Source organism: Brachycentrus maculatus, unplaced genomic scaffold, assembly GCF_059751285.1.
Source record: "Brachycentrus maculatus isolate JH-2025_06_01 unplaced genomic scaffold, ASM5975128v1 h1tg000070l, whole genome shotgun sequence".
Taxonomy (NCBI): domain Eukaryota; kingdom Metazoa; phylum Arthropoda; class Insecta; order Trichoptera; family Brachycentridae; genus Brachycentrus; species Brachycentrus maculatus.
The window spans coordinates 454,190-473,802 of NW_028280824.1; the positions used below are offsets into that span (position 1 = coordinate 454,190).

General features: G+C 37.8%; 1 protein-coding gene across 6 annotated transcripts in view; it reads left to right on the forward strand.

The window, feature by feature from the left end:
* da (transcription factor daughterless) overlaps positions 1–19,613 on the forward strand; it is a 119,751-nt gene that overhangs the window by 78,110 nt on the left and 22,028 nt on the right. For 4 of the 6 annotated variants that reach the window (XM_088257074.1, XM_088257069.1, XM_088257072.1 and 1 more), the window contains 7 exons: positions 9,453–9,815; positions 11,312–11,467; positions 12,972–13,082; positions 14,663–14,728; positions 16,856–16,997; positions 18,300–18,401; positions 18,944–19,088. In XM_088257074.1, coding sequence (XP_088113200.1) covers positions 9,453–9,815; positions 11,312–11,467; positions 12,972–13,082; positions 14,663–14,728; positions 16,856–16,997; positions 18,300–18,401; positions 18,944–19,088 — 1,085 coding nt within the window. The remainder of the gene's footprint in view (positions 1–9,452; positions 9,816–11,311; positions 11,468–12,971; positions 13,083–14,662; positions 14,729–16,855; positions 16,998–18,299; positions 18,402–18,943; positions 19,089–19,613) is intronic. The other 2 variants (XM_088257070.1, XM_088257073.1) reach the window with 1 other exon arrangement.

Sequence of the window (19,613 nt, forward strand, 5' to 3'; positions counted from 1 at the left end):
AGACGAAACGCGTCACGTATTGACATATACATAAATAAATGTAGAATTCAGTCCAAAAAAGCGTTTTTTATTTTGGATAGATTACTAACCAACTAAATTACTAATTATCACGCCGCTTCCCCGCAGGGGTAGGCATAGGGAATAGAACGCCACACCACTCTGTCTTTGCAAACATTCTTCGCCTCTTCCACGTTCAATATACAATTCAATATGGAATTCTACCAATTCAATATGGAATTCTACCAACTGTCTGCAGTTACAATAAATGTGGTAGTATATTTTCATTCGTGTTGCGTTTGACGGTCACCCCGGCTTAGCACACCTTAGCTACCTCGTACCTGACAACGTTCGGTAATTCCCACAGTATAAACCATTAGGGTTCCTGGTTATCAACGCTCACCCCTACAGATAATAAACGACAATAAACATTCAGTAACCTTGTAAAAAATGTACAAAGCATGGTAAATCTTTTAAACTAGCCAACTAGCCATCACCCCGCAGGGGTAAATAGAGATAATCGAACGTCACACCTATCTGTCTATGCAGACAATCTTCGCCCCTTCCACATTCATGCATCTCTTCATACATACCATACAATTATTCCCACTCATGGCCTGACCACGTCCATATATCGTAGTCATACAGGAGAAAGCGCCCGAGTGCATTTTTTACAAAAACGTGATCATTGACTATTTGATATCTTACTAGCTTAATATTGCCCTGAAAAACATCCCAAAGGATTTTAAACTTGGAAGTATAATATATTGACTTGTTAAAAGTTACTAACTGCATTGATGGTTATTTTCTTGCCAAGCAAATGTAACTTAAATGGTCCTCCTGAACATTTTACGTTTTGATAGTAAGTCACTTTCTCCTGTACGACTACGATATTTGAAACACTCGATCGTTCCAAGTTTTCGTCGGTCTTCCTCTGCTTCTATTACGGACCACATTCGCCTCATAAATTTGTTATACTGTTCAATCTTCACTCATTCGTTCCACATGTCCAAACCATCTCAACACACCTTTCTTAATTTTATCGATACTTATCTCAGCCTTGCATACTTTTTTCATTTCACCATTCGAACATCTATCGTACATCGTTTTACCGCACATTCTTCTGAGGGATCACATTTCGACTGCATTCAGTGTACTTTCATTCTTCTTTTGCCAACTCCATGCGCACTGTCAGATTAGCTTGCCTGCCTAAAAGTGATTTTAAATCTTAATACTGTATAGCAACATTTTGGGTTAAATTAAGGTAATAATAAGATGTAAGTTGAGAAAGCTAGGAGTGTACAGATATGTCAGGGTAGATGCGCGTAGCGTTCCATTCTCTCTGCCTACCCCTGCAGAAAACAGCGTGAAGGCAGTAGATAAACCTATTGTGTAGTTATAATTTGAAAATAGGGGTGAATTTGCATTTTTACAATGACAAAAGTTTGTTCAGAATAGTATCATATTCCATCCTGACTTACTTCCGTTACTACTTGACATCAGGATAAGTGATTAGTAAACTATTTTCTGCACCCGTCGCAAACTATCTTCCAAAAAATATCTTTAGAATTTAATGTTCTCTATTTTTAGACGTTGAAATGTTGCGAAAAGTGACATTTTTACCATGTTGAAATGTTGTGAAAAGTGACGTTTTTACTATGTTGAAATGTTGTGAAAAGTGACGTTTTTAGTATGTTGAAATGGTGTGAAAAGTGACGTTTTTATTACGTTGAAATGTTGTGAAAAGTGACATTTCAAAAATATATTTTTTTGAGTTTAAAAGTATTAATTTATCACCATGAAACCGCCAAAAGTACCGAAGGCGTGCTCGAATCGCCACGCCGAGCAAGCCGGCGAGTACAATTATGCACCGAGAGAAACGAGCAGCAACATAATCATTCTGAGCAGTCCAGAAGAGACACCGACTTGCCTGCCCGAGAGCGTCGAGATTATCAGCGAAAAAATTAACAACGACTCTCAGAAAGAATCCGGAAATAAATCGCACAATCGTAATAAGCCAGCGACGAGCGGGCAAATTGTTCAAAAATATGCAATCGATTTTAAAATGCCTAGCGATTTTGATAACTTCACTTTCGGCAGGAAGAAAAGTGACAAAAAATTGTCAAATGTACAGTCAAACTCCCGCCAGTTTACTGAACTTACTAATGTTTCGAGGTCTAAAGCTGTGAGCGATACTCGCCAGCATGTCGTTCAAAAACCTCATCCTTTGCGACTCGTCAGAAATGCTCAAAATACAGACGGCTTCAATAACGATACGAGACAGAACATCCAGTTTCAACAGCCTGCACCCGTGGTCAGTCCTGTCGCAGAGGGAAGACCGCTCGACCAGAGAAGAGAAAACCTGGCTTACGGTGTTTCAGAAGCCCAGACCAAAGAGAATAAGCCATACCCTTTGAGGCTCGTCAAAAGCTCGACGGGTGGCAGAGAAACCCGAAGCCTTGTCTACGATTTGAGCAACACCCACGCTGGAGGAAGCGAGCAATTCACCAACCAAACTCCAGTTGCTATACTGGGAAATGATCATTACGTAGTTCCGTATCAAGTCGATCAGACGCGTCAGCTGTATGCCAATCAAGACGTCTCTCACAGCCAGGGTACCGGCAGACCTTCGATCCAGGATCCGAGATGGGGTGTGTATGTGAACCAGCACCACGTGGTCATGTCTCAGGCGAGAGCTGATGCCGGTGGGTTGACAATAATCAGGAGACAGAGAGGACCCGAGTGTAAGATGCCAGAAGATTCGCCGCAGCTTATGAATTTGAGCAGTCGGGTAAAGAACATGAATTGATTTATATCGACTTTAGCTTAGTTTCTACTTTGTTATCCTGATTTAATGAGTCTTGAACTTAGCTTTGTAGACTTGAACTTAGTGACAAGTATATGATTTAGTCAGGATTGAACTTACCGATATTTGATTTAGTCAGGCTGAAACTTACCGATATTTGATTTACTCAAGACTTGAACTTATTTTTGATTTAGTAACATAGGTAAGTCTCGAACTTACCGATATTTAATTTAACCAGACTTGAACTTACCGATATTTGATTTAGTCAGACTTGAACTTACCGGTATTTTATTTAGTCTGGCTTGAACTTACCGATATTTGATTTAGTAACATAAGTCTCGAACTTACCGATATTTGATTTAGTAACATAAGTCTCGAACTTACCGACATTTGATTTAGTAACATAAGTCTCGAACTTCCCGATATTTAATTTAACCAGACTTGAACTTAGCGATATTTGATTTGGTCAGACTTGAACTTACCGGTATTTTATTTAGTCTGGCTTGAACTTACCGCTATTTGATTTAGTAACATAAGTCTCGAACTTACCGATATTTAATTTTACCAGACTTGAACTTACCGATATTTGATTTAGTCAGACTTGAACTTACCGATATTTTATTTAGTCTGGCTTGAACTTACCGATATTTGATTTAGCCAATTTTGAACCTTTCAATATCTGAGATCTGATCGAAGATAAAAACGAATCGACCAGTTTTTGCATGAACTGCACACATACCATACATATAATAATATCGTTATATCGGGTATGTGGAGCATTCTCGCGCGCGTAGCGGAAACGGAAATTCAAATAATAAAAGTATCGAATTGCATATTTTCCTTCTGTATCGAGTGGTTCCTCAATTGAAAAAGGGTGTGGGGGAACAAGGATAAAAGAATATAAAGATAGAGAGAAAAAAAGCGCAGGTATAGTTACCATATGATTCGACATTTTGTGCAAGATTCTAGTAAAAATTTTAGTGTGCTTGTTCACAAATCTGTTTTTTTTTCTACTGAGGAGTTATTTAATAAAAATATTTTATTGACATATTCTGTCATGAATATGACATATATTTACTACGGAGGCGGACATAATATTTGACATATTATGTCCGCCTCCGTAGTGTAATGGTCAGCACGCTGGGTTACCGTTCTGGAGGTCCCGGGTTCGATTCCCAAGGGGGGTAAAATAAATATAAGTGATTTTTTCACTGTCATATTTATTCAATATTACCCTGGACTGGTACCTGAAGCGGAGGGCTGATCACCTTTCCTTCATGTGTAAACGATCAAGATAACACTGCGTTTATATGACGCAGTGCCCTATGCACCATTGGGGTGCGGATAAGGGCTTTATTATTATATATTCTTCATCTACATATATTATTTTTTTAACACATCAACATAGATGAAGAAGAATATTTAAAGTCTGGGCATTGACGGGGCTTACGACCGTCATAGGCTTGTTATAATTGATCACTTTACACACGTGTGACATTCACCAATTCTACCCATGATTGACAACCACACTACTCAATTTCTTGGAACTTCTATTGTATGGTTCAATTTCGAAACATAGTACTTGAATCACTAGAATTTCACTATTCACGACATCTCTTGGTGAGACGAAAGAAGCTTTTTATTAAGCAGAAACTCTTTAATTTGTATGTGAGGTCCGAATCCTGGTTTATACACACGAGAAACGCTAGAAAATATCCTTTTCATTTTATTATTTTAGCTTATAATTTGACCAGTAATTAATAAAATAATTTTTGAATCATCTATGTTGAGACGTCAAAAAATAATATGAAAAATAACTCCTATAATCGGAGATAATCCAGATTTGTGAACAAGTATTTGGACACTCTCTAAATGTTGTTCTTCTTTTTCTGCTCGATTTTATATAAGTATACTTAATGTCCGCCTCTGTAGTGTAATGGTCAGCACGCTCGGCTACCGTTCTGGAGGTCCCGGGTTCGATTCCCAGGGGGGTCAAATAAATATAAGTGATTTTTTACCCTGGACCGGTACCTGAAGCGGAGGGCTGATCACCTTTCCTTCGTGTGTAAACGATCAAGATAACACTGTGTTCATATGAAGCAGTGCCCTATGCACCATTGGGGTGCGGATAAGGGTTTTATTATTTATTATTATCATACTGAATGTAAAATAACAGGGGATATTTCTATTACGTGAAGAAAAAAATACATACTTACATGTTATATTTAAAATTATGTACGCCTTGGGATCATCCAATTCAATTCAATTCAATTCAATTCAATTCAATTCAATTCAATTCAATTCAATTTATTCAATAATTAATATATACATTACAAACAAACATTTAAGGCGTATACATTAAAAAAAAAAAACAAATTAAAAATTACACAAGAAGACTCTTGTTAAATGTGTAGAAGAATCTCGCTTCGGAAAACTCCTTCGGACACATGGAACAGATCAATATCCAATGTGATATTGTTCAACATAGCGGTAGCTCTTCCTACAGGCATAACCATCGGCAGGTTGGTCCTGTGTATAGGAATGTGAAACAATCTATGCCGACGCTGTCTTAGGTAACTATCGGGAACATACAGACCAATGCTCTGGATAATTTCAGGATTATCGATCATACCGCGCAACAATCGATAAAAATGCGTAATCAAATACGCATTCCTTCTAGTCTCTAAACTATTGTAGCCAAGCATACCCTGGAGAAACTGGGTCGGGTAGAGCCAAGGATAATAGCCGTAGCCAATGTAGTGGCTGACCCAGCAGTTTGTAAAAAAATAACTTTTTGGCCTTTTTTTATATCTCAACGTCCCACATCGCTTTGAAAAGACTCGCGAGCCAAAATTTAGTCACGTTTGTTTTTTCGGGCGTCAAAGTAACCACATTCTTGCATAGGGAACTTCCCTATGCCCTGTCGCGTCACCATCAAATTGATGCAACGTTTATTTAAGGGGATATTCGCAAAGACTCAACTCATTTGCCGACGGACCGCCGAAGAGGTCAAACACGTCTTTCCACTCCCGATTTTTTCCATGAATGTATATTGGATATTTTTTGTTTGTTTTTTAAAATAAATATAGAATTTTTTTTAAAATATATTTTTCAACTTTTTACTTTTAGATAACTCTTTTCTTTTCAAAACCATATACAGTAATTACTTTACAATCTTAAAATTAATTTCGCTGTTCTCTTTAATAAAGAGGCTAAGCTCTTGTGCTTGGAGATTTACACTCAAGGTTTATTATTTATAATGGATCTTTGTCAGACGGGAGGAATATCTAATTTAACATACTCAACCTATAAAGGATTGTATTAGACTCGTGAAGTGTTTATAACAGCCGATGTAATCAATATTTTCATTCATCATTTTCTTTTGGAAAATTCGCCTTCGAAAAAACGTTATTTTCGTAAGTTGGTAATGAATGACGTCACAGAAACGCTGGAGCTATTTCAATATCGGTGTCATTGCTAAATTATTGGCGGCTCTATTTGTTGATGTCTATGGTCCACCCTTCTCATATTTGTATAACACAAATGGTTGTGTAGTGGTAAACAAACGATCCGCACTACTGTTACAGCTGTACAAACCACAGACAATAAACCATATGACGTCATAAAACGTTCGATGACGGAAATTTGATGACGTATGCGAACGCGCGTTTTTCGTTTTATTCAAATATCTAAAGTTTAAACCTTCATATCTCCCTTAGTTCCCTACAGATTTCAATAAGAATGCTACCGATAGTCTTGTGATTTTTCATATTAATTTATTAGCCAATAATCCAACATCGTGACAAAAGCCTATTATGAATGATAAATGTTTTTTTGTTGTTTTTGAGTGATATAATTTATATTTATATTTATATTTATTATTATTATTATTATTATTATATTACTTTTTTTCGAATATATTTCTGATAGATAGTCATTTCCGATATACGTGGCTCTACATCTCGGCTGTCCAAATTTAAAACACAGTAAGGGACATTTTTTTTGTAGTACGTTTTTTTTTGCATTTATGGACTAAGTAGAGTCATATTATTTCGAGAAATAAAAATACTTTGTGTTCTGATCCACTCACATTTGATTATATATATATATATATATATATATATATATATATATATATATATATATATATATATATATATATATATATATATATATATATATATATATATATATATATATATATATATATATATATATATATATATATATATATATATATATATATATATATATATGTTTCTTTTTTTATATATATTTAGTAATAAATGTAACCCTGAAGAGGGCAACAGGTTGTTGCCGAAACTAGTTGGTTAAATAAAAATGTGAGTGGATCAGAACACAAAGTATTTTTATTTCTCGAAATAATATATCAATATGATCCACAAAGTTAATACTTTCAATATTCAAAACATAAGTAGAGTCAACTTAGTCCAAAAATGCAAAAAAAACGTACTACAAAAAAAATGTCCCTTACTGTGTTTTAAATTTGGACAGCCGATCTGAGGCGACGGTGTATCTTGTATGCGTGGTTCATATTTTAATAAAGACATAAAACCTTTTGGGGACGATTCGGGGAGAACCCAATAGTGTCACAGTAAAAAAATGTACATTATTTTACCTACTTGGGTCATTCGCTTACACATATTCTCAGGGCTGCCAAAAGTCGGAAATGTGATGGAGAAGAAGAAAATTTGTGTTTATTGTAAAAGAATAACGCCTGTGCCGGGGAACATAGCATAGCATAGCAGAAATAGTTCATTTTGTCATCTCAACATAGATGAAGACGAATATGGAACCTTAGGTTATTTTACCTGTCGTAGGGCGTTTGTGCACTTTTACCGTCCGGCACGTCAGTTAGTATATAAGACGGATGATTGGCTTGGATTGGATCGGCTTGTGCTTTTTTCCATCTTTCTTCGGATCGGTGCGTGAACACGTTGCGCGTAAATTCCATCGCGCTAAACTGTCGTAGTCGCTTTTGTTTTTCAAAACCGGACTGCCGGACGGTAAAATTCCGGGTAGTGCACAAGCGGCTAAAGGAATGTTATGTAATGTTAATAAGTAATGCACTCTAATCAAATACATATAGTTAGCGACTTATTTGTAATGTATAATGACCGATCTTGTTTCCCCGCCGGGGTAGGCAGAGAGGATGGAACGTCACACTCTTCTGTCCTGACATAAACTCCTCGCTTCCTTCACGACCATACATCTAGTCATACATGCCCTCCGATTACGTCGACTTTTAACACCTCCAGATTTTACGTTCTGATTGATCTGATCGTGCCGAGTCTTTTTCGGCCGTCCTCGTTCTGTTCTCCCGCTCACATTCGCTTTCTTAGTCATTCTTTCAAAAGGGGAATGTACTTGGTAATCGAGGCAGAGGAAGACCGAGAAAAATTTATTTTATTTTTTATTTTTATTAATAATAATTTTTCTTGTTTTTTTTACCAACCCTGTTTTTTTGACGAGTTCACTTAAACGTAAAAAGCTCCCCAAAAAGTCGCCGACTCATCTTGTATCGCCTGTGGTCATATCACACATATATGAACCACGTAGTTTGGGCAGAGATATGTACGTAATACGGGACACCCCCTCCCCCCTCCCTCTGTCCAACAGGATGACCCCGCGACATGTTGCAAGGATAGTGAATTAATATATTTTTTTAATTTTGTGGTCCCGTGGTTAGTGTCGCGGACTATTAAGTCACAGTTTCTCGGTTCGAACCCACTGTACGACAATTTGATACCTATTTCTAATAATGAGCCGCTTAGGCTCACAGAAATAGTATGAAATTGAAATATTTGTGTGAATCATAAAAACACATATCGCTCACTCCTTTCAAGAACGTCATAAATCAAAAAACTTGATTTTTCAGGAGAACGTTTTTAAAGTTTAAAAATATAATACAATGTATTAAAAATAAATATCAAGCCACTTATTGAACTTTTTTCTGTGCAACAGATCTTTTTAGGTAAAACCTGAAGGTTTTTTTTCCATTTGGAAAATATTTAGTATATTTAAAAAAATAATTAAACAATACCTTTTCTTCAAAATGCAAAAACAACACTCTCTGCCCTGTAGCGGGTAAATATTAAGTTAAAAATATGCCGCTTTTGCTGAGATATAGTACATTTTCTGGGCATTCCGAAAACATGTGAAAACACTACTGAAAATTGACGATTTTGATTTATGTCGTTCTTGAAAGGAGTGAGCGATATGTGTATTTCTCTTTCAAAAATATATATATATATTTAAATATATCGTAGTCGTACAGGAGAAAGTGACCAACTAACAAAACGAAAAATGTTCAGGGGGGCCATTTAAGTCACTTTTGCTTGGCAAGAAAATAAACAATGCAGTTAGTCATTTTTAACAAGTCAATATATTATTCTTCCAAGTTTAAAATCCTTTGGGATTTTTTTCAGGGTAAGCTAGTAAGATATGAAATAGTCGATAATCACGTTTTTGTAAGTAATGCACTTGGTCATTTTCTCCTGCATGACTACGATATGTAAATAATAAATAAATATTTGATTGTTTATTATTGAAATGCTCTGTTTTAAGATTTTTGTCTGTGCTCGTTACTGTTTACACTGACCCTAATGTCTCTTCGTCTCTGTCGCAGTACGGGTCGGACGAGTTCGGGCAGGACTCGCCGTCGCGCTACTCCTCGCCCAAGGGGGCCGCGGGCGCGGCGGGCGCGGCGGGCGGCGCGGCCTACCTGCAGCAGGAGGGCGGCGGCTACTACGGCGGCGGCGGCGGCGACTGGCCCGCGTACGGCGCCTACCAGCCGCCCGGCGCCTACCTGCCGCACGACCACTACGCCATGTCGCCCGGCCTCCCGGGCATCCCGGGGCACGGCGCGGTGGAGGCGCTCGGCGGGGACCTGCCCCCGCAGCAGGCGCTGCCGCCCATGTCCAGCTTCCGCGGCGGCGGGGGGCAGCCCTCGCCGGCGCCCGACCTGCTGACCAAGGCGTCCCTCCAGGCGGTGAGTACAGACACTCCATTCCTCCATACCTCCATTCCATACAGTACCACAATTTGACAATTCGCTCACTCCTTTCAATTGTTAAATTTCAGTTGTGCATGTTTTCGATATGCCCCAAAAATGCTATATATCCCAGAGACATATTTTTAACTTAATATTTACCCGCTACAGGGCAGAAAATGTTATGAAATACTCACAGAAATAGTATGAAATTGAAATATTTGTGTAAATAATAAAAACACAATTATATATATATTTTTTTAAATGTGCCTTTAATACCTGAACAGCCGTAAAAACCAAAGGAAATTAAATTAGTTATCGATTGTCAGCGAGTTATCACAATTCGCTCACTCCTTTCAAGAACGTCATAAATCTGAAAACTTAATTTTTCAGGAGAACGTTTTTAAAGCTTAAAAATATAATACAATGTATTAAAAATAAATATCAACCTACTTATCGAACTTTTTACTGTGCAACAGATCTTTTTAGGTAAAATCTGAAGGTTTGTACTCCATTTGAATAATATTTAGTATATTTAAAAAAATAATTAAACAATACCATTTCTTCAGAATGCAAAAACAACACTTTCTGCCCTGTAGCGGGTAAATATTAAGTTAAAAATATGCCGCTTTTGCTGGGATATAGTACATTTTCTGGGCATTCCGAAAACATGCACAACTGAAAATTAACGATTTTTGATATATGACATTGTTGAAAGGAGTGAGCGATATATGATATTATGTGACGCGTTTCGTCTTATTAAGACATTATCAAACACTCAAGTGTGAGTGCTTTTAAAATGCAAAATATTTTATTCTATGTTCAATTCTAAAGGTGAGGACTGACCGGAGTCATTTGGTCGTAATGTAACACGTTACAATGCGAGCATTCGTATAGTTGGTACAGCGTTCCAAGTGCTCCATCCAAAGTTGAATGCTCGCCGCGAATGTTACGTTACGACCAAATATGGAGGTCAGTCCCCACCTTAAAGCAAACAATGCATACAAGTCTTCTTCTCCGTCTTATTCCTCATTGCTAAGGGTTGTGACCCTTGCAGAAGCAATGACTCTTCTCCAGTTATCCCTTGACTGCGCTGCACGTAGCGCTCCAACCACTAAGGTGCCTGCTGCAATACTAATTTGATTGGTCCATCATGTGGGGATGGCACTCCAGGCACAACCTCCAGGCACAACCAGTCGTTCTAGGCTATCCTCGTTGTCACGTGCAACGTGTCCAAAGAACTGGAAAATCCGTCAGGTACAGATATTGGCAAACAATGCATACAAGTACAGTATTGTATTTTCTGAGGAGACAATCCTACTTTTTCTTAACTACATTCCTGATAAGCTGGCATTTTCATAAACCCGGCCACCCGAGGTCGACATCAGGTTTAGAAGAAGTCTAAGTTGTTGTAACCTGACCTGAGCAAACCGGACTATCTACTGACTGTAGACAGAGGTTCTGGATGGATCCCTCTAAATGAGTTTGTGTTGCAGATGTACCCGGGGGGCGCAGGGGGCGGCGGCGGCGAACACAGCATCTCCTCGTACGGCTCCAACCCCTCCACGCCGGTCAACAGCCCCCCGCCGCACTTCCTCAAGCACTGCCTGCCGCCCGCGCCCCACCAGCCCAACGGCCAGCCGCAGCACCAGGTCAGTCTCTTACCATCTCTCTTCCTGGTAACACTGCACATAACAAGCTCCCGGTATAGAAACTCGCAGTTTCTAGCCGGACCCATTCATTAAAAACAAAAAGTTTTCTTTTAAAAAAAGTCTTATATTGTTATTTAACCTGTGAACCGGGCGGACGCATAAATACGTCAAACGTAAACAATATCGGGTACGGGTGGGACATACGATTACGTCCTTGAAATATATCGCTCACTCCTTTCAAGAACATCATAAATCAAAATACTTGATTTTTCAGGAGAACGTTTTTAAAGTTTAAAAATATAATACAATGTACTAAAAATAAATATCAAGCCACTTACTGAACTTTTTACTGTGCAACAGAACTTTTTAGATAAAACCTGAAGGTTTTTTCTCCATTTGAAAAATATTTAGTATATTTAAAAAAATAATTAAACAATACCTTTTCTTCAAAATGCAAAAACAACACTTTCTGCCCTGTAGCGGGTAAATATTAAGGTAAAAATATGTCTCTTTTGTTGGGATATAGTACATTTTCTGGGCATTCTGAAAACATGAACAACTGAAAATTGACGATTTTTGATTTATGACGTTCTTGAAAGGAGTGAGCGATATGTTTATTATATTATATATATATGAACGTATATTTTTCGAACAACAAAGGTATTAGTCATCCATACATGTCTCGACATGAATACAAGTTGCGTAATTGGACAGCGGACCGCCCGGTTAACAGGTTAACCTTTCCGGGAGTTTGGACGTAAATAAACGTCGATGCAATTTTCCTCAAAGGAGTATCCGACATTAATGAACGTCCAAGTCCGTCTGTCATTTGGTATGATGTAACTTGTGTTTCAATGACATCTGTGGATTTTGTAAGTAATTTTTTCATAAAATAAAACCTAGAGGTGGTGAGTTTTTTTTTATTTTTTTTATTGTTTTTTTCTCTTAGACAATGTATGTCTTTATTATACATAGATTTCGAGAATTTTTATTTATTTTTTTCATGTAAAAAGAATCCACTCTCCAGGGAATGTTGGACGTCAATTATTGTACTCCCGGAAAGGTTGATCAATTATCACATTGAAAAACCTTAAAGTATAAATTATTTTTGTATCTCCTGTATGTTATGTTTATAATCTAATCATTAAAAAAAATATATTATTAAAAAATTAAAAAAATATATATATATAAATTTTGTATTACCATGTTAGTATTCGGCTCAACACAGGCCATGCCTAAAGAGCCGTAATACGTATAATAAATGTATATATGAAATGAATATGTATATTGAATGTATCTATGTATTATGAAAATAAAATAAATAAATAAATAAATAATAAAAAAAAAATCATGCAATATTCCGCACTTGCAACGATCACTATTTTCATCTGTAGTGATCCAGGTTTTGTAATTCTCTACAGAAGATATCCCTGAGAAGGTTTATATATCCTTGAGAAGTCCCATTTCATGTGGAAAGGTGATCACAGTAAATGTTTGATTCCAGGCGCAACAGTGGGTGGTCTGCGGGAGCTCCGTGTCCCCCGCCGTCCCAGGGGGCACCCCCCTCCAGCTACAGAACACCCAGCACTTTCCCCCGCAGCACCACAACCTCATGGTACGTATTTCCCGTCCGTCCACACAGTCCGCCGTCCACTCGTTCACCATAAAACCTGAACTTTATTCATCATTCACCCACACACCATTCTCTCCATCCATTCATTATCCACCAGTCGTCCACATATTTCAACCATTCACCCACCTACTGCCGGCCCACATATTATCCTCCATTCCACCACACACCCATTATCCACACACCACCCTTACCATTCTCACTAAACCACCATCACCATCCCCATTAAATACCCCTCGTTGTTTTTAGAACTTGTTGGTTTTTATTGTATTACACCATTAATTCATTTATGATTTTATTTTTGTTCACAATTATTGTTTTTATTAATATTGATTTTGTTTCATTTTGAGAATTTAATAAATTAAATAAAATAGCATTATTATTTGAATCAACCATTAACTTTGACTAAAAAAATAAACACATTTTTACTCCTTTAATTTGTTTTATGAAACATTTAACTAGCATTGGAAATTAGGGCGTTGGATTGATGCAGCGATAAATTGTTTGTAAATTCTAATTGATTTATTTTACCATCTCTCGTCTGTATTTCGATTAGTATGCGCTCCCTCAGACGAATGTGTGTAAAATCATTGTACGACAGAATTAAAAATGAAGATATTATAAAGGAATATAAGGCTGAACTATAGATAGTTGAAAAGTATCCATTTTAAATTAATGTTTAACTTAGTAAATACCACTATTTCTTAAAATCTACTGTGACACGTGTTTCCCTGCATTCTGCGCCATTTTCAAACACCGGATACGGTGTTTGCGTTAAAATGATGCGTAATGCATCAAAACACGTCTCACAGATGATTTTAAGAAATAGTGGTATTTACTAAGTAAAACATTAATTTAAAATGGATAGATTTTATCACAAAGTGACTGTCAAATCAATTAATTAAATAATTGAAAAGATTAAGAAGAGTTCTTTAAGGTGGTATGGATATGTGGATTGAATGAATAGTGAGAGGATGACTAAGAAAGTATATGTGGCGAATAGTGAGCAGGAGAATAGAACGAGGACAGCCGAAAAAGACTCGGCAAAAGATCAATCAGAACCTAAAATCTGGTGGTGTCAAAATTCTGCGTAATCGGAGGGCATGTACGACTAGATGTATGGACGTGAAGGAAGCTAGGAGTGTACGTCAGGACAGAAGAGTGTGGCGTTCCGTCCTCTCTGCCTACCCCTGTGGAGAAACGGCGTGGTAATAGTAGTAGTATTTTTTTGGATTATTTCCCCTCTTCTATTAGCTAAGTGCAGATAAGATATCCTGAGTGTATGTCAGGATACAAGAGTGTGGTGTATTCTCTGCCTACCCCTGCCGAAGAAAGGGCGTGATGGTAGTAGTAGTAGTAGTAATAGTAATAAAACTGCATCTATCCAATCGTTTGCTCTATGCACCAATAGGTAGAAGTAAAAAAGAGCTGAAAATAAGCTGACAATATTTTCCCCTCGTTTCCGTTTTGGCGTTTTGTTTGTTTTGTTTTATTATTTTATTTTGGTTTTTCTGCATGGTTTTTTTTCTGTTTTGTTTTTTGGTTTATTTCCGGCCGACCCACAGACCTCTGCACCCCCCGAACAGCAAAGCGTCGACGATGCCATAGTCTATCTGAGGGACCACGCCGAAGTGAGTACACTGCGGACTTGATACCTTGACGTCCAAAATCTGCAGCCCAATCAATGAACGTCTCACTCATTTACCTTTCCCATAGGGGGCTTGTGCACTATACGGAATTTTACTGTCTGGCAGTCCGGTTTTTTCAAATAAAAGCGACTATGACAGTTTAGTGCATGGGTGGCCAACATTTTCAGTAACCATGGGTGGCCAGATTTTAGAAAGGATATCCTACCGGGCCGTAAAACAAAATTTATTTTATTATTCTAAGCAAACAAGATCAACCAGAATCATTGCATATCAGGCATCTTGGCTTTGTTTTAAATTCCACAAAAACATAGCTTATAGTCCGTTTGTCTTAAAAACATCTCAGTTCTTCTGTTACTCTTCTCTTCTTTAGTCCAAAGTCTTTACTACTTGACGCCATTATGGGTCTTGAAATTGTCAGGATAGTGAAATACTCCCATGGGATATGATACGAACTACGCACGATATAATGTTCTTTTGGTGGTTTTGTGTACACTAAAGAAAAAAAATGTGTAATTTGCTCCGAGGGCCGCAAGTAGACACCCGGCGGGCCACATGCGGCCACCCTTGGTTTAGTGTGATCGAGTTCACGCGCACACGCACCGATCCAAAGAAAGACAAACTAGAGCACAAGCCAATCACCTGTTTTTCATGCTAACCATGCCGGACAGTAAAATTATGTGTAGTGCACAAGCGCTCTTACGGTGCTAAAAACTTCCATGTGCACCGGTGATGTGTATTTTGTACACCATATGAAAATTTGATTTAAAAATGGGAAAAATGTGAATATTCCTGCATTTTGCGTTTATTAATCACAGTTAAAGTTTAAATGTAACAATTTTGTAATGTTAGCTCTGGTAAGTATCTGAAAACGAGAAAAAAATACATCGCAAGTAGCCGCAATAGCTGGCGTAGCGACACGACCACCGTATAAGGCGATCTGCGCACTACTGGTGCAACTAAATACGCTTTAACATGCGGGGATGCGTAAAGCACGGCATGCACGCACACGCTGAGAAAGGTTTGTGTATTGGTGATTTTATCCTCGATTTTTTTATAAATTATTTATTTCCGTCGCTGCAAATAAATAACTTTATATTATAATACTTTCATGTAATACATAATTATATTACGGAGGAATACAAAAATTGTGAGCCCGTATCTATTGTATTTAATATTGATATTCTCATTTTTAAAGTTGTAGTAAATACATATCACCGGGAGGGGAAGGTTAATCTAGCTGACTCCAAAAGGGGGACCGAAATCCCCCATATCACTCACTTCTTTCAAGAACGTCATAAATCAAAAAACTTGATTTTTCAGGAGAACGTTTTCAACGTTTAAAAATATAATACAATGTATTAAAAATAAATATCAAGCCATTTATTGAACTTTTTACCGTGCAACAGATCTCTTTAGATAAAACCTGAAGGTTTTTTCTCCATTTGAAAAATATTTAGTACATTTAAAAAAATAATTAAACAATACCATTTCTTCAAAATGCAAAGTCAACACTTTCTGCCCTGTAGTGGGTAAATATTAAGTTAAAAATATGCCGCTTTCGCTGGGATATAGTACATTTTCTGGGCATTCCGAAAACACGCAAAACTGAAAATTGACAATTTTTGATTTATGATATTGTTGAAAGGAGTGAGCGATATGTGAATTGTAATTCCATAACTTTAGACATTGCGAATTTCAGGTATTAGATTTTTATTTTTTTTAAATAATTACTTAAATTGTATATGTTTAAGAGGTTTGATAAAAAATGAATATCAAAATTTTCAACACTAGAGACTAGTACATATCACTGTAATATTTATTCAATATAACCCTGGACTGGTACCTGAAGCGGAGGGCTGATCACCTTTCCTTCATGTGTAAACGATCAATATAACACTGCGTTTATATGACGCAGTGCCCTATGCACCATTGGGGTGCGGATAAGGGTTTTACATACAGAGACTAGTTTAGTGATGCATGAAATATCGCTTCCATTTTGCAAAAATCGCTAACCATAAACTCTTCAGTAGCCAAATAACATAGAAAGGCCACTTTCACTGTTACTCGGCAAACGGTATCCTTCCGGCATTAATGTGGAATCGCTTTCAGGGTACGCCACTGGAGGAGAGATTTGACGACGCCATGAATGTGCTCCGGAACCACGCCAACGACACGCCGCTAACCATGTCCCTGCTGGACGCGGAATACATATCCTCAGACCTGGCGCCCGGAGGGCTGCAGCAGCAATCAGGTATTTTGTTTATTGTTTCGGCATTAACTTTGTGCTAAGACATGTTACAATGATTAAAGAAAATACTTGTTTTATACCACTTGAGTTTTATTAAAGACTACTAGTTTCGGAAGTCCGCCTCCGTAGTGTAATGGTGAGCACGCTCGGCTACCGTTCTGGAGGTACCCGGCTACCCGGGTTCGATTCCCAGGGGGGGTAAAAATAAATATGAGTGATTTTTTCACTGTAATATTTATTAAATATTACCCTGGACTGGTACCTGAAGCGGTGGGCTGATCACCTTTCCTTCATGTGTAAACGATCAAGATAACACTGCGTTTATATGACGCAGTGCCCTATGCACCTTTGGGGTGCGGATAAGGGTTTTATTATTATTATTAGTTTCGGAAGTTAAACTTCCATCATTCAGGTCTGTATAACAACATTCAGGTCAGTTATTATACAGACCTGAATGATGGAAGTTTAACTTCCGAAACTAGTAGTCTTTGATAAAACTCAAGTGGTATAAAACAAGTGTTTTCTTTAATCATGGAAATCAGGTAGACTGCATACTAACATAACGACTTGAAACATTGTCGTTGGGTGGTTTTTTCATCAGCCCCGACCCTAATTGGTACACTAAATAAGGTCGTATACTAATCGCAATGTCAAAATATAAAGAAATAGAAGATATTAAAATGTTTACAAATATCACCAAAGCTAAACTGGCAGTGCACAACGGAGTCCTGGTTCCAACTCTAATGTATGGAAATGAAACACGGAGTTGGCAAACGAAGGATGAAAGTAGACTGAATGCAGTTGAAATGCGATCTCTCAGAAGAATGTGCGACAAAACGATGTATGATAGATGTGCGAATAGTGAAATAAGGAAGGAATGCAAAGCTGAGATAAGCATTATCGATAAAATTAAGAAAGGTGTGTTGAGATGGTTTGGACATGTAGAACGAATGAGTGAGGAAAGAACGGTAAAACAAATTTATGAGGCGAATGTTAGTGGAAAAAGAAGTGGAGGAAGACCGAGAAAAACATGGCACGATCAGGTATGCCAAATACTTGAAAGTGGTCAGATTAGGAGTCGTAACAATCGGCGGGTATGTATGAGGAGATGCATGAACGTGGAAGAGGCGAAGAATGTTTGCAAGGACAGAGTGGTGTGCGCTCTATTCTCTCTGCTTCCCCTGCGGAGAAGCGGCGTGATGGTTAGTTAGTTTTTGGTTTTTTAAAAATAAATTTAATGAATTATACACATACATAGGTGGTATGCTGAGGTATATGTGTTATACATTGTGTGTTGGTTCGCAGGTCGCCTCCACCCCGCCGTAGTGCCTTCCGGCCACCACCTGCAGCCCCAGGCAGTGGGCGACCTCCCCATCAAGATCGAGAGGCTGCACACCGCCAACCCAAGTTAGTACCCCTGCCCATATCCATTTGTCTAGCCTGCTGTGCTGGTCGGGGTTGTGGGCGTCTGTGTACCGGCCAACGTCGAGTCGATTCCCAAGGGGGGTAAAATAAATATAAGTGATTTTTTCACTGTTATATTTATTCAATATTACTCTGGACTGGTACCTGCAGCGGAGGGCTGATCACCTTTCCTTCATGCGTAAACGATCAAGATTACATTGCGTTTATATGACGCAGTGCCCTATGCACCATTGGAGTGCGGATAAGGGTTTTATTATTATTATGTTTCACATAGTTTCGGCATTTTCAAATGAATGTTTGAAAATGCCATAACTAGGAGAATGGTCACAATATAAATTTTTATATGTTTTTTAACAGTAAAATACAACTTAGTAGACTCAAAAAATCAGTGTTTGATGTAACGATTAATACATAAATTAAAATGTCACTACAAATTAAACGCCAAATCAATAAATAAAAAGATTATTATAGGCTAAGTATTACCTCGAGTCTTGTCTGACCTGTTCTTGTTGCGGTGTGTGCAGAGAAGCGCAAGGAGCCCCCCGACTCGCTGGACAAGCAGCCCCCGCAGGAAGGGGTCCCCTCTCTGCTGGCCGCGCCCTCCTCCTCCTCCTCCGCTGGCAGCGCGCGAGGCCCCGCGCCCCCCCCGCCCAAGCGCACGCGCAGATAGTGAGTATTCGACACTTGCGGACTGTGACTGTGAAAGGATGATCGTTTTTATTCATTGTAACTGCAGACAGTTGGCAGAATTCCATTTTAAATTTTTGGGTAATATATCCAAAATAAAACTAGGTTACTGGATCGAATTTTGCTTTTATTTACATATATCGCTCGCTGCTTTCAACAACGTCATATGTCAAAAAACTTGATTTTTCAGGAGATCGTTTTTAAAGTTTAAGAATATAAGACGTGTATTAAAAATAAATATCAAGCATAAAAATCTGAGTGTGTGGAAGTTTTTGGTGAGAGTGTTTTAATGTTTTTAATTTAAAATAAACCCTGATGATGACAAGGTATTGTCGAAACCGGTAGGTTAAATTGTATTATTAAGAAAAGTGGTAAAAACAAAATTAATTAATTTTATAAATATCAAGCCACTTATTGAACTTTTTACTGTGCAACAGATCATTTTAGGTAAAACCTGAAGGTTTTTTCTCCATTTGAAATATATTTAGTATATTTAAAAAAATAATT